General features: G+C 47.9%; 1 protein-coding gene across 1 annotated transcript in view; it reads left to right on the plus strand.

Annotated features, from left to right (window-relative positions):
• The first annotated feature begins 11,466 nt into the window (after window positions 1-11,466).
• SEMA5B (semaphorin 5B) overlaps window positions 11,467-15,509 on the plus strand; it is a 37,584-nt gene continuing 33,541 nt past the window's right edge. The window contains 1 exon segment of the mRNA XM_077118139.1: window positions 11,467-11,657. Within this exon segment, the coding sequence (XP_076974254.1) occupies window positions 11,504-11,657 (154 nt within the window). The 5' untranslated portion in view covers window positions 11,467-11,503.

Raw genomic sequence — 15,509 nt, forward strand, 5'->3', positions numbered from 1 at the left:
GGAAAATCCGTATCCAATCTGCTCTATTCAGAGCAATGGAAAGGAATCTGCATTTCAATCTTATCTTTGTGCGGAGCTTGGCTAAGCTTTGCCCCCCAAGTGGTGAGTGATGGGTGGGAGGGAAGATGCCTTCGCAGCCTCCACAGAGAAGCCCGCAGCTGGGCCCTGCCAGTCCATTTGGGGTATGTGGGGTAGGCGGGGAGGGTTGAGGAATGAGGGGGCGCCACCCCCAAGCCTTCCCTCTCCGCCTTCCCCACCGCCAAACCTTAGACGGAACGCATTCTTCCCCGCTCTCGGTTTCCCCCTATTTCCTTTTCTTTCCTTTTACCTCTCCCCGACCCCCACCCCGCCCCTTTCCCAGGCAATCAGCCAAGGGAAGACTTGAATGGTGGAGAGAAGGGAGGGGTTAGGGAAACAGGACCGCCCTGAGCCCTGTTCCCCGAAGGCCTTCACCGGGCTGAGCTTGGGGTGGGGACGAAAAGAAGCAGCTTTTTCTCTGCCATCCACCCTGGCCCCGGCTGTCTGGCCTTGGCTGGGGAGGGTGGGGCGGCTGCCAGGTGTCTGTCAGCACAAGGGGCTCCAGGCTCTACCCTCTCCATCTGGAACCCTTGGAATTTGTTTCTCCGGAGCCACTCAGAACAGCCCCAACTCACAGGAGACCGATTTGCAGCAGGAAGTCGGTTTAATAATTTATGGCCAGAAAGCGCTCTCCCTGGTAAGGAAGCCAACTCAGGAAACCAAATTGAACTGCTTGGAGAGCGCGTGGGGCTAAGGTTATGGAAAGCGCCAGTAAGAGGCAGCCAGCTTCTCCTCGAGATAGGACGGTGTATGTAGTTGATTGGCCCACAGTTCAGCCTTTTGCAGCCAACAAATCTTAGGTTCAAATCCTGACTCAATTACTAACTGGTACTGGGAAGTCGGGCAAGTTCCTCGGCCTCGCTCATCTCAGTTTCCTGCCTCTAAACTGGGAATGATGATAACGTGGGCATCTCACAGCTTTTTTTGTGACTGCCATAAAATCTTGCAGAGAAAGAGCTTAGTGCAGTGACCTGCACAGTCTCAATACACAGCAGCTATTTTTATTTAAGCCCTCAGCTTATAGGGTCATAGTTGTCTTTTCCTTTCTGGTTGCGCCGTCATTTTCAATAAAAATGTAAAAGGTCCCTGGTTGCTGTGGAGAAGGGCCTCCCCCCACCCCCATCAGCGCTAATCTGGGTGGTCTCTGCTCCACCAATCAATGACCCACATGCCTGCCAACTGGTCCTTTACTCTCTCCCCTGCTTCTATCCAAGGCTGACCCTTGCAATTGGGCCAGTGTGCCCTCGAAAGGTGCCCAGTCATGGGGACATGCAGGGGCTGAGAGCCAGCCGTTCTCCATGGTGAGGGGCCAGCTTCCTTGCAGGGAGGGGCATCTGCTTCCAGTACTCACTGAGTTGCCCTCTGGACGGGTGTCCCTCTCTGATCCAGCCCTCCACGGCCCGCTGCCATCTAACTTCCCCAAACACAGCTCCGACCACATCTTTGCACTGCCCCAAACTATCAGTGAGCCCCCCTTTTCTGCAGGAAAACACATCCTGATGCTTTAGGCTTGTGCTAAAGTTGCAATATGATCTGACTTCGTTCTTCCTTTCCAGACCCATCTCCCTCTATGCTTCCCACTGTCCGTGCCTCAGTGTTTCTGCATTATCTGAGCAAGGTTCAAGGCGAAGTCTTTGCCGGAATTCTCTGGAATTCTCTTGGCCCCACCGAGGGTTCGGAAAGTTCCACCCTTCTTTCCTTCAAGGCTCTCGATGAGTTCTGCCTTCTCCACATGGCCCACTCAGACCCCTTCCCCACTGGCATTCCTCTTGCTTCCATTTTCCCAGGGCGTCTGCACCTCTCATGGGACACGCTCACCAGCTGCTTCCTGTTGAGCTTTCACACACGCTGCTGCAGTCGCCTTTTCAGGATTGCAAACTGCGGGAGAACGAGGACCCCCTGCTTCGCTCACTGAGTGGAATCGACAGACCTCAGTGCAACACCTCAGTTCCTCCCCACGGTAGGGTGGGCTGGGACAGCGGGCACCCTGGCAACAAGAGAGGGCACAGTTGTGTAGGGAATCCTGCCGGGATGGGCTCTGGGGTGGGGTGGGGGAGTCGCCTCCTACAGACTCACTCTCTGTCACCTGTCTCTCTCGTCCCTCACCCCGGAGTGAAGGACAGAGAGCGGGTACGGCCCCTCTCTAGCCGGGGACCTTCCCACAGCTCTGCCCGGGCCCTGTGCCTTTCCCTCGTTGTCCTTCCCTATCGCTCGGTGATTTCACTCACTCCCATGGTTTCCACTGGTCCTAGTGTGTTCTCCTCGTGCCATCCGTGCTGGGAAAATGAGCCCTGGAGAAGTCCCACAGAAGGCGAGGTGCCCTCAAGGGGGTGGTGCCTGCGTGGGTGGGCGCTCACTGTCGCGTGCATTCACACGCCTCCAGGCATCGTTAGAGTGACCCCCAAACCCCCATACTGAGGACCCCCAGGGAATTGGGGCAGCAGCCCGAGAGAAGCAATAGAAGCTCTGGCCGATGCTTTGGGAAAAAATGCTTTCCTTGTCACTGAGGGTTTCCCAAAATAGCGGGAGTCAGCTGGTGCCGAGCCGCCCTTCCCCCACCCCTGGAGCACCCTGCCACAGCTCTGCCGTGCCCCACGCAGCAGTACCTGGGATAAGGGGCACCAAGAGAGACGAGTCACGGATTTTCTGTGCCCCACTCCCCATCCAGATCCCAGGCTTCTAGTCGCTGTCCCTACTTCGTGTCTTATAGCTCTGTGGGGGTCTCGTATCTCCTCTCCATTATTAGGCTGTAAGCTCCTTGAAGGCAGAGACCCCGCTTTTGTCATCTTGGCTTCTTCCCCCATCCGATTTCCCCCATCTATATGGGACCTGGTGCACAGTAGGTATTCAATAAATGCTCAGTGAAGTCTTGTAAAAATGAATGAATGAATGAGCCCAGGACAGGCTCTTCGGTAATCAGTTGAATGAATGTTTTATGTCAAATGATAAACTTAAAATAATAGGCTTCATAAAGGGCCTACTGTGTGCCAAACTTAGTTCATTCTCTCTGAGGCAAGGAAGTATTTTACAGGTAATGAAACCAAGATTTGGATCTAGGTATGGCAGCCTCCCAAGCTCAAGGCTTTCCATGGTACCATGCTTTATCAGGGAAATCAGATGACATGCACACTGCCGATGGAAAATTCTGGGGTTATTCCAACATCAGATCAAACATATTAGAAATAGATTGTTTGTTTTAGGAGTATTTAGTTGCAAGAGAATCCAAACTATATGGGATAGGAATGGTGTTTGGCTAATGGTAACTGAGACTTGGAAAAAAGAGAACTTGAAAGTTAAAAATGCATGATTCTCTAATAATAATAGTAAGTTCAATAATAACAGCCAACACACAGCATTTACTTTGTGGCAAAGGCTGGTGTCATCCCATTATACATAATAATCTATTTAATCATTATAACTTGATGAGATAAGTGTTAGTATTGTCCCCATCTTATAGACAAGCAAATATGGTCACACAGTATGAAGTAACTGGCTGGAGGTCAAACATGAAAGAAGTCTGGAGACAGGCGTCCAGAGATGATTCTATCATCAGTGTCCCAGATTCCAACTGTCTTTCTGCACCACTGTCCTTAGCACATGGCCGGTGTCACCCCACCCAGCCGTCCTATCTGTGCACCAGGCGGGAAGCCCTTTCTGACCCCTTCCAGGTACATCTCACTGGAAGTGCATCTCTTTCCCTGCCAGAAAGACTAGGGAAGGTTTTGAGCACGACACCTTGTCCCTCCGCCACCCCCAGCTCTACAGAGACTCCATTAGAAAGGGGATGGCAGGAGTGGACACCAAGGACGACAAGTGCTCAAACACAATTCCAACTCGCTGAAGCTAAAACAGGAGGAATTTTATTACAAGGATCTGCCGGGGTCGGGGGAGCTCATGGAACCGAAATGCAGTCAGACTTCAGGAAAGGGCCAGAACTGGGAACTGGAGGGCCATCTGTGTCCCAGCCAGTCTCTGCTCTCTGTCTCCTGATGCTGCTTCTGGTCTCTGTCTCCCGATGGGCTCAGCCCATCTCCTCCATCCACGTGTTGCCTTCTGCAGAGACTGACGTGTCTTTGAGTGTCACATACCCAAATTGCCGTGGGAAAGCATCTGATCGGTCTGTTTTGGTCACAGGCCTTCCCCTGTCCAAGCATCCATGGCCGGGTGGGGATCATGTGGCTTCTGGGCGCTTACCCCTTTGACCTGGGGATGAGGGAAAAACAGTTTCCAAAGATGTGGAATTGTTGGATTTGAGAAGACCTCCTCCCCAGGTGTCTAGAACTCTGCTAGAAAAGTGAGACCCTGTAACACCTTCAATAATGTGGGGTTTGACCACTTCTCGTGCCAGCGCAGTCCCCACTGTTCTGCTGAAATTTGCAAGGCCACAACTCTGCCTCTGACCAACAGTTTCCCCTCCCCCCACTCCACACCCATCCCCCAGCCCACCCTGCCCCTTCTTCCCCTTCTTTCACCCCTTTTAGGGTCTAAGGCTCCAGTTGCAAGGAAGAACCTCATAGTGATGTCAAAACAGGCCTGTGCAGGAGCCTGTGGGTTCCTGCAGTTGGCATTTTGGCCCCTCCTTGCACTCCCAAGTTTGGGACCCGGATCTGAATAAAGGCTTTTACTGCTGCTTCCCTGGTCAGCAGGGCTCAGCTCCCCGGGGCGCCTTCTCTCTAGCTCTGTGTGGCGCTCTGGTCTGCGTGTCGTGTGCGTGTCCATCTGCTGCCCTGGCCCTCCCTCTTGCCTCCCTCTCCTGGAGGGAAGGTAACCAGATAGAGGGGATCCAGGCCCCCCGTCCTGCCCTCACCCTTTCCCCATCCGGTTCACATCTCGTTCCTTCCCTTCCTCCTCTTCAAAGGCTCGAGTGCTGTGTGGGAGCCCAGGTGGACGCAGTGATAGTCATCTAGCAGTTATTGATTCAGGAGGGATATATACATAAGAGCCGTGAGAGTGGAGCTTGCACAGTGGGACCGGGTATAGGTCCTGGGGCTTCAGGGGAGGGGAAGGGACCCAGGATGTGCTGAATTCCAGCCCTTCAGATGCAGGTTCTGGCCAAGCCTGGAGAAGGTGTCTGGGGATGGTGGCAGCTCTGGGGGATGCCTAGGGACAGAGGAAGGTTTGGGAATAACGAGGAAGCACAGTTGTCCTGCCCCTTTCAATGTCCTTAGGTACTGATCAGGGGACGCTCCAGCTAGGGTCTAAAAAGATGATATTTGCACATGCGTTGAATATCACTAATTAGGTATTATATTAGTCAGGGTCCCCACAGGAAACAGATGGTACACTCAAATTGGGAAATGTGAGGACAGTTTAATAAAGGAACTGTTTACAAAGGTGTGGGAAGGGGGTTTGAGAACCATATGGGCCAGTGCCCTAGGGCTGGTAGCTGAGGGGGCAGCACCACCTCGGGGCCTGAAGGTGGGGAGTGGTGCGGGGGTGGGGGTGGGGGAGGGAGTTCTGAAACCTAGAGGTAGAAAAAGCCACAAGGCGAGAAATATGACCTTCTGTCCAGGGATGCAGCCACTCACACCGCTCCCTCCTGCCTCCCTCCCATCTTCTGCTAGGGCTCTCCACTGGCCAAACCCAAGCAGAAAGGAGGCAGTCTATGCAGTCCATCCACATGAGCCTCCAGGGGAGCACAGGGAGGAGGATAGAGTAGGGATCTGGAAGGACAAATAGGAGATGCACAGCACAGGTCACAAAGGGCAAAAGGAGATTCCCCAGTCCCTGCCCCTTTTCCCCTATGGCACCAGATTAACTCACACTAATGGACACTTTCTGTCTGCCAGATACACTATTCTAGGTCTTTTAACTGTATTAAATCATTTAATCCTCACGATTTTCTGAGAAGGTTGCTATTATTATTATTTTCAATTATACAAATGGAAAAACTAAGGCACAGAGAGGTTAAGTATTTTCCCCAGAGCCACACAGCAAGTAAGGAGCAGAGCTGGGATTTGAACTCCGGTCTCTGGCTCCAGAGAGTTGACCCACTTCCCCCTCTCCCCTGCCTCTGTGGCCAGGGTTGAGAGGCTGTGAATCCATGCCAGGAAAAGGAGACAGTGGTCTTATAACTGAGAAATCAGGATTTAAGGGATGATTTTGATTACTGAATCATTATATAAATACTCCTTTTTGCTTTCTGGCATATTGGAGTAAAAGGGAAATACCTGAAATCTCTAAATTGTAATCCAGCTGCCTTGATCTCTGATAATGATTGTGTAGCCTTTATCTTCTGCCCCTGAGATTGTAAAAACTTTGCGACTAACCCTCACTTGTACCCAGTTATCCAGTTTTTCAACTTTAGAGTCTTATAATCACTAAAGACAGAATCCTAATGTTTATTAATGAAGGGTCTCAGGCCCGCCCAGAACTAACCCACCCCAAGGCCAAAATTATCTTGATGACCAAGACTGGATCTAACCAAAGTGGGCCCACCTGACATGCGCAGTAGCTTAGCCTTTAACCCACGAGTCACCTATACCTCATTACGCCATTTTCTTACACACATTCTGTGACTAAGCATGTAATCGATCTGCGCATTATTAGAGCACCTCTAATACAGCATCTGGGGCCACTGCGCTCCTTATCCTAAACCCTGCCCATCATTTTCTCTAATAAAACTATCAGAATTACTGCAGTTTGGGAGACAGATTTTGGGCCAAGAGGCCATCTGCTCTCCTACTATCTGCCTAGTAATAAACTCTTTCTCTCTTTGAAACCCTGGTGTCTCGAGAATTGGTTATTGAGCGCATCAGGTAAAAGAATCCATGGCCTTTGTCCGGTGGGAAGTCCTGTCAACAGGTCAACAGTACGATGCTCCTCACGGGGAAGGACTCAAGCTTGGTGCTGAGGTAAAACTCACCAGGACAATATGAGAAATGGTTCCAGGGAGGGGCAGAGAGTGTAAGTCTGTTTGAGCCTGAGTTTGAGGGGATCAGAGAGGGTTGTCTGGGGGGGTTCGTTCCTGTGAGGTGCAGGGTGAAGTGGGGTCGGGGAGAAGGTAGGATCTGCTGGGTGCTCTGGCCACTTACTTCACTTGGTTATTTATTTCCTTGAAGCCTCACAGCAATTCATTGATTGGTATTATCCCATTTTACACACCTATGAGGAAACTTGGGCAGGAAGAAAAGAATACTACTGTAATTTCCCAGAACCTGGAATAAGGTAGTGGCAGTGGGAAAGGAAAAGAGAAGAAGGGTTGGGAGCAAAGGGTCTTAAAGACAGAAGCTGCCCCCGGAGCCCCTCATCCTCTGGCTTTGCCTCAAGGGGGGCTCATCAGAGTTGCCTTGGGAACCACTGACCTACCAGCACCCCAGCTCCCGCCCTGTGGAAGTGGTTCTGATTCGTTCCCACCATTGGCCTGGAATTCCTGAATTTGTTCACAGATGAGGACGTGATACCAAGGAGGTTGTCAGCAGGTTGGGGACCAGTGAGGGGTCTGGGGTCACCAGGGCTTTGCACGTTGGAAGGGCTTGGGAAGGAGAAGTGGCTTCCAATTCAGAGATTACAAGCCAGGCCTCCAGAAAACCACTGGACCACACCACATTAAAAGTTTTAGTGAACGAAAACTAGCTTTTTAAAGGATTTAAAAAAAATTATTGAATAGAATAAATTCAAGATGAAAATAATACAAAAAGGTATATTCTGAGAAGTCTTGATCACTACTTTGCTACCTATGGGTAACCTTTATTTATTAGCTTTGGTTTATTTCCCCAGGGTATGTTAATGCAGATACAAACAAATATAGATACATATTCTTTTTTTTAAATCTTTTTATTTTATTTTTTTAAATACCAAAAAACACAAAGAAAATGCAAACATTCCTATTTTGATCATTCCATTCTACATATATAATCAGTAATTCACAATATCATCACATAGTTGCATATTCATCATCATAATCATTTCTTGGAACATAAATACATATTCTTATTTCTACCTTCTTTTCTTTGCAAAAGGTAACATACCATATAAGTTGTCCTTCATCTGGGTTTATTACTTAATAAACTCTGGGGAGCTTTCCATCTCAAAACTTAGAGAAATTCCTTATTCTTTTCCATAGTTGCATAATGATCCACTACTAGGGTATATCCCAGTTTTATTTAATAATCCTGTTCCCTGTCTTCTGTCATTTCAGAGAGTGCCACAATGAAAATAATCTTGTGCATAAGTCACTGTGTACCTGTGCAGGTGCCTCTGTAGTCTGCTGTCACCTCTCACCTGTCTGTGGTGAAGGATCAGGTTTTTTTTTAATTCCTTCAATTTACAATCTGCTGCAGGTGGATACTTATGTAAAATTCAATACAAGTGAATCACTGGAGAAATGAATTGAGAAAAAGCATGCAAAATACAACTCCAAATATTTTATTATTTACATCAGAAGAGATAAAATTACTCTGTCAACTTATTATAAAAGTTTTTAAATATCTATTCTCAAATTGCAGCACTCTTCACAGAGTTGGTAGAGTTTGGAGACTGGCTGTGGATGACAATTTGAAAAACGCTGGTCTAGATTCCCAGAAATTGGAATGTAAGGTCAAAGGGTAAATTCTACTGTAATTTTGCCAGATATTGCCAGATTTCCCTCTATATGGGGCTGTACCATTTTGCACACCCACCCACAATATGAGTATGCCCATTTCCACACAGCCTCATCAAGATGTGTCAGCTAACTTGGATTTTTGCTAAACTGATAGGTGAAAAGTGGTGCAACAGGGAAATTTTAATTTGCATTGTTCTTGCTATGAGTGAGAATAAACATCATTCGTACTTTTTTATTGTGGTAAAATTCACATAGCAAAATGCACCATTTTAACTATTTTAAAGTATACAGTTCAATGGCATTTAGTAAATTCATAATATTGTGCAACCATCACTGTATTCTAGTTCCAGAACATTTTCATCACTTTGAAAGGAAACTCTGTACCTGTTTCTAATGCTGCCAGAATATAGTATACCAGAAATGGATTGGCTTTTACAAACGGTATTTATTAGGTTACAATTTACAAGTTCTAACATCATGAAAATGTCCAAATTAAGGCATCAACAAGAGGATGCTTTCACTCAAAAAAGGCTGATCGTGTCTGGGGTTTCTCTGTCACATGGGAAGGCACGTGCTGATGTCTGCTGGTTTTTTGCTCCCGGCTTTTGTTGTTTTTGTCTTCTGGTTCCAGTGGCCTCCTCTCTGATCTTCTGTCTGTCTCCAAGAATTTCCAAATCCAAATATCTGTTACTTTGTTTCATCCCACTGCTCACTGTGTTGGCTCTCTCTTTCCATGAGCTCTTTTAAGGACTCCAGTAAATTAAATTAAGGCCCACTTGGAATGCACGGGGGCTACATTTCCATCCACATAATCTAATCACAGGGTCCTACCCACAACTGGATGGTTCACGTCTCCATGGAAACAACCTAATCAAAAGATCCCACCCACAAGGTGTCTACACCCAGAGATGGATTAAAAGACCACGCATGGCTTTTCTGGAGTACATAACAGTTTCAAACCAGCACAGTATCTGTTAATCAGTCACTCCCCATTCATTCCTACCCACCAGCCCCTGACAACCACTAATCTGCTTTCTGTCTCTACAGATTTGCCTATTCTGGATATTTTATATAAAGTGAGTCATATAATAGACGGCTTTTTGTATGTGGCTCCTTTCATTTAGCATAATGTTTTCAAAATTCGTCCATGTTGTAGCACGTTTCAGGACTTCATTCCTCTTTACGATAAAATAATATTCCATTGTGTGGATATACCACTTCTATTTATCCATTCATCTATTGATGGATATTTAAGTTTTTGACTATCGTAAATAGTGCTGCTAGAAACATTCATATGCAAGTTTTTGTTTGAACACTTGTTTTCACTTCTTTTGGAATATATACCTAGGAATTGAATGCTGGATCATACGGTAATTCTATGTTTAACTTTCTAAGGAACCACCAAACTGTTTTCCAAACAGCTACATTATTTTAAATTCCCAACAGCAGTGTGTGAGGGCTCCAGTGTCTCCACATCCTCACTAACATTTTTTTTTTTTAGTCATCCTAGTGGATATGAAAAGATATTTCAGTGTGGTTTTGATTTGCATTTCCCTAATGACAGCGATGTTGAACATTTTTTCATGTGCTTATTTGCCACTTGTGTATCTTCTTTGTAGAAATGTCTGTTCAAGTCCTTTGCCCGTTTTGAATTGGGTCATTTGTCTTTTTGTTCTTCAATTGTAAGAGTTTATATAGTCTAGATATAAGACTCTTTATATATTCTGGATACTAGGTCCTTATCAGAGATATAATTTGCAATTATTTCCTCCCATTCTATGGGTTGTCTTTTCACTGTATTATTTAATGTCCTTTGATTTACTAAAGTTTTAAATTTTGATGAAATCCAATTTACCTATTTTTGCTTGTACTTTTGGTGTCATATTTAAGAAAACATTTCCTAATCCAAGGTCATGAAAGTTTACCCCTCTGTTTTCTTCTAAGAGTTTTACGGTTTTAGCTGTTGAATGTAAGCTTTCAGTCCATTTGTATATGGCTTGATGTTGGGGTCTAACTTAGTTCTTTTGCACGTGGATATCTAATCATTCACATTTTTAAGCCTTGTTTGTATTTACAATCTTTGCCCATTTTTCAATGGATTGTTGGTCTTTTTCTTCTTGATTTCTAGGAGTTACCTATGTATTAAGAATATTAGCTCACCATCTATGATATGAATTGCAAACATTTTTTTCCAGGTTGTCATTTATATTTTGATGTTGTTTCAGTTACATTTAGTTTGAGAGTTGGGGCTTGTAGAAGCTTGTGATTTTTATATGGTCAAATTTCTCAGTCTTTTATTTTATGGTTTCTAGATTTTGAGTCATGGTTTTCCACCCTCAGGTATAAAGGATTTGCCCACATTTTCTTCTAATATTTTTATGGCTTTATCCTTAACATTTAAATTTTTTGTTCCTCTGAAATTTCTCCTAATATACGATATGAATTATGGATCCGACTTTATCTTTTTATAAATAGCTACTGAGTTGTTTCAGCCCCATTTATGAAAGCACCCATCTTTACTCCTAAAATACCACCTTTGTCCTTAAAACTAATTCTAAACCATTTGGTATCATAATAGCAAAGGCTCTGTAATTTGTCAGTTTTTTCCGTAATACCATTATAAAGAAGGTTAGCTTTCAAGATATGATCTATAACTTTGTATTACCAGAGCGGAATAAACTCTGAGTAACATAAATAAGAAATGAATTTATTTAAAAAGGAAAAAAAAAAAAAAAAACCACCGTTGGGCCACTGACAGTGGCGGGGAAGTTGTGAGAAGTGGACTATCGCCACGGGAGCGCTTGGTGAGACGGGGTGTTTGCCTTGCAGGTCTCCTCCCCAGCCTACCTCTGCGAGCTGGGACAGTGGAAGGGCCCCACCATGGTGGTCCCGGGACCCCCAACTATCACCTTGCTGCTGCCCAGCCTGACCCTGCTGGCGTTGCGCCCCTCCAGCTCCCAGGATGTCTCCAGCAAGCCCAGCAGTGAGCAGCCGCTGTGCACCCCGAGGGAGCATCCCGTCGTGGCCTTTGAAGGTGAGAGCCGCTTCCTCCACGGGCCTTCTGTGCACTATGTCCTGAGGAACTCGGGTCAGACCCCGGCAGAGTCTTTCCGACTGTTGGAAATGCCGTAGGGTACTGAGGCTTTTCCTCTGGAGACAGGTGTTTTAAGAAGGATGGGCAGTGATGGGCTGGAGAGGTCTGAATTTAGTCCCCAGATGATTCATTCAGGTCCTGCATCCATGGAAGGAAGGATCCCCCAGAGGGATTTCTGTGCTAGAGAATGAAGTTGCGGAAGCCCTGGCTGAGGATGAGCCAAGGGTTGGTTGGAGGTCTCTGCTCCAGCCCCTCTGGAAGCGCAGGCTCCGATTCTTGGCTTCCCTGGTGGGAAGAATGAAGATGACTCACTCAGGACATGCTGGGAGATCTCTGGAAAGCTGCCTTTGGCTCTAAGACTGCTGTGGGAATGACCCTTTTCGGGGTCCTGGGAACTCACAGGGAAAGGGGCTCCAGTGACCAATAACTGCTAATGCTTGTGCAGGAGGGGCATTAGAGGCCCCAAATCCAGTGTTTCCCTTGGGATTTGTGGATTGCTGGACGTATTCTGAGGAGGCCCATAAATTCCCTTTAAATACAGAGCATCTGCATGACTCTGCCCAGTGCCTGTTATGCAGTGGGGCATCCCCGGTGTGTGACAGCCACAGTGATGGCCCAGGATCCCTCACCGAAGCCACAGCACCCACTGGGGTCTGCAGAAATCTCAGGGGACCCCAGGTTCTTGAGTCTGGCAAACCCTGTCCTATTTTCTCCTCACAATGACCCTGTGAGGTGGGCAGGACAAATCCATCACCCCCATTTACAACCAGGAAGACTGAGGCAGGCAGAGTTGGAGTGGCTTGTCAGAGTCTCCTGCCTCCCCGCCCAGTGTCTTTCCATCTCGTGTCTTTCCATGGAGTGCTGCTGCTCAGCTCCTCAAGCCCTGGGGTGCCCGCGGCTGGAGATGTGAGATTCGCCAGCGGCCTGGGGAGAGGTGGAGCCATAAATCAGCGAGTCCATGTCTGAGGCTGGCGTGGGATTTGGGGGGTTGGGGGTGGGGTGGGGTGGCAGTCCCGGTACGGATGAGGGTGGGGTACACTGCTTGGTAGGAAGTCTGGGGGCGTCTTGGAAGTGTGGGATCCCCAGCTGTGGGCGGGCTCCTGTTTCCCGGAGGAAGGTTTCCAGCTGTCTTCTCAGCGCTGTCTTATTTGAGCTGGGATCCAGGCTTTGAGGGTTTAAGTGGATTAAAGGAAATTAGCAATGTCTTTAAGCCTACAAAATGCTCGCACACCCTCCGGCTCCTGATGGCTCCCAGGGCGCTGGTGGCTGTCACGGGGGAAGGACCAATGGGGCGGACGGAAGGCCTTTCTTAGGGCTCTCTTCCTCACCTTGGGGGCAGTTCCTAATGAAGGTTTCCTCTCAGGACTTTTGCTGGGGGCAGATCCCTCTTCGCCCCCCTGGCTGACTCTCCCCAGGCCTGGGTTCTTTGAGACCGTTTGTGATTTCAGCTGTGAATTACTTGAGTGAGCCGGACTTGGGACTTCCTGGTTTTAGCACTGAAAGCCTTGCATCCCAGGAACCCTTAGTCCCAGGCAACCCTGGATAGTCCCACATCCTAGATTGACAGCCCTTGACAGTTGCATCATCTCTGTTTTTCTTCCCCAGCCCCCACCCCTCCTGGCCTCCCATCCCCCCTTTCCTCTTCCCTGTTCTAGCAGCTTTGGGTTTTCGTATCCATTCACCAAATTTTCAATGGGCTCTGCTTAGCTCCACTCTGGGGGCGCCTCAGAGGTGAACAAGTGTTTCCTTTGAGCACTCGATTATTTGGTTGCTGGTTAAATGTCCCCATGACTTCCTTTGGTCACCCCCAGCACAGTTGATACTGGACCGGGGCTGGTTCTCTTGTCTCCCCACAAGCCTTAGCCCTGTTGAGCACACAGTAGGGACTCAGTTCACCCTGGGAGATTGTACTCTGAGGGATACTGTGCTCCAAGAAGTTGGCCATAAATCCAGCACAACATCACTCCCAGCCTCCAAGTTCCTCTAGATGCTACATTTCATTTCTACCTGATCTGATCTGTCGTCTTCTCACCATGTACCTATGAGCTGCCCTCTTCCCTGACACCTAACTGATCTGTGAATAGCCCCTAAATACCCTGGAGGAGCTGCCAGTTGCAGATCTAGCAGATGTTTTTCTATTTTGCAAGTTTACGTTTTCTCCTGTGAGTTTCCTTTAAGAGGGGCCCACCTGTGTTTCTCTTTGGCACGCATGTTATTCTTTTTGTCACAGAGTTGCCCTTCCAGGCGACTTAGAGAAGCCCGCCTGGGTTAAACTGGCAGTGGTTAACCCACAAAGTAGGTAATTGAATTGACTGTAATTAAAATCACAGGCGCGTCATGGAGAATGTCATTTTTCCCTTAAAGTCACCGTCCAAAGCCTTCGCTGCACACGGAGCTCAGAACGTGCTTGGTGTTTTAAAGACAGCCTTCCCTCTGGTCCCCGTTGCCTATTTAATAGAAGGAGGCTGGCGCCCTTCCCAAGACAGCTTCCCCAGGATCGCTGCTCACCTGGCTCTCCCGCCTCGCCCCATCGCCCTTGCCTCTGTTGGTCCTTTTGGGCATAGACGAAAGGGGCAAGAGTTCGAAGGGGCTGCCACCCTTCACTTCCCCTCCTCCGCTTCCTGTCTCCATCTCCCCGGTGTCATCCCAGCTCCCGCTCTGTTTCCCCTCTCCTGGTCCCCTCTTCCCCAAGAATTTTTCCCTGAATGAAGACTGAGCTGTGAAGTCCCCAGGAGGGGTTTCTCCCGGCATTTGCTGCAGACCAGTCATGCCACCTGTTCTCCCATTCACCTACCCACATTTGGAAGACCAGTGTCCGAAGGGAAGGAGGATGAGCTAGTTGGTATTGTTGAGTCCCCAGTCTGATGGAAGGAGGCAAGTCCCTCACCTCCACCCCATCTCTCTCTCTTTCTCTCTCTCACACACACAGACACACAGAAAACAGACTTGAGCACAGAGTATCAAAAACACTTGATATGAATGGAACATAAAGGGTTGAGAGAATGTGGAACAAAATAATGATCAGGGTGAAGTTATAATCAAGGAAGACTTCCTGGAGGAGGGGGGCCCTTGGCTTAGACTTTAAGGTAGCATAACATCCTACCAGGATCTCTGAGTGTGGTTCTGAGGTCAGCTAAAAACCCATCCCACTCCTGAGCTCCAGATCTGCTTCTTATTCCCGTTGTTGCCCAAATGCCGTTCTGGCTCTGTGACAATTATCGCCAGCCCTGGTCACCTGCTGGGGGCAGCAGCAGACCCAAGCGGTGTGCTTCATTTTGCTGCAGTATTGCTTCCTTTTTTAAAAATCGTGCATATCACAGTTTTCTGAAAAACATCCAACTCCGCAAAACCTCCGGTTCTCCAGGGAGCGATTAAGTGTTTGCCTGTCGTGCAGAAATGAAGGGCTGCTTTTACTCTGTAGTGGAGGGATAATGAGCGATGATTTATTTCCCTTGGATTACACACCCCACACATACTCCTTCTCTCTCTCTCTCTCTCTCTCTCTCTCTCTCTCTCTCTCTCTCTCTCTCTCTCTCTCTCTCTCTCTCTCTCTCTCTCTCTCTCTCTCTCTCTCTCTCTCTCTCTCTCTCTCTCTCTCTCTCTCTCTCTCTCTCTCTCTCTCTCTCTCTCTCTCTCTCTCTCTCTCTCTCTCTCTCTCTCTCTCTCTCTCTCTCTCTCTCTCTCTCTCTCTCTCTCTCTCTCTCTCTCTCTCTCTCTCTCTCTCTCTCTCTCTCTCTCTCTCTCTCTCTCTCTCTCTCTCTCTCTCTCTCTCTCTCTCTCTCTCTCTCTCTC

The sequence above is a fragment of the Tamandua tetradactyla genome, chromosome 10, assembly GCF_023851605.1.
Source record: "Tamandua tetradactyla isolate mTamTet1 chromosome 10, mTamTet1.pri, whole genome shotgun sequence".
NCBI classification, from domain to species: Eukaryota; Metazoa; Chordata; class Mammalia; order Pilosa; family Myrmecophagidae; genus Tamandua; species Tamandua tetradactyla.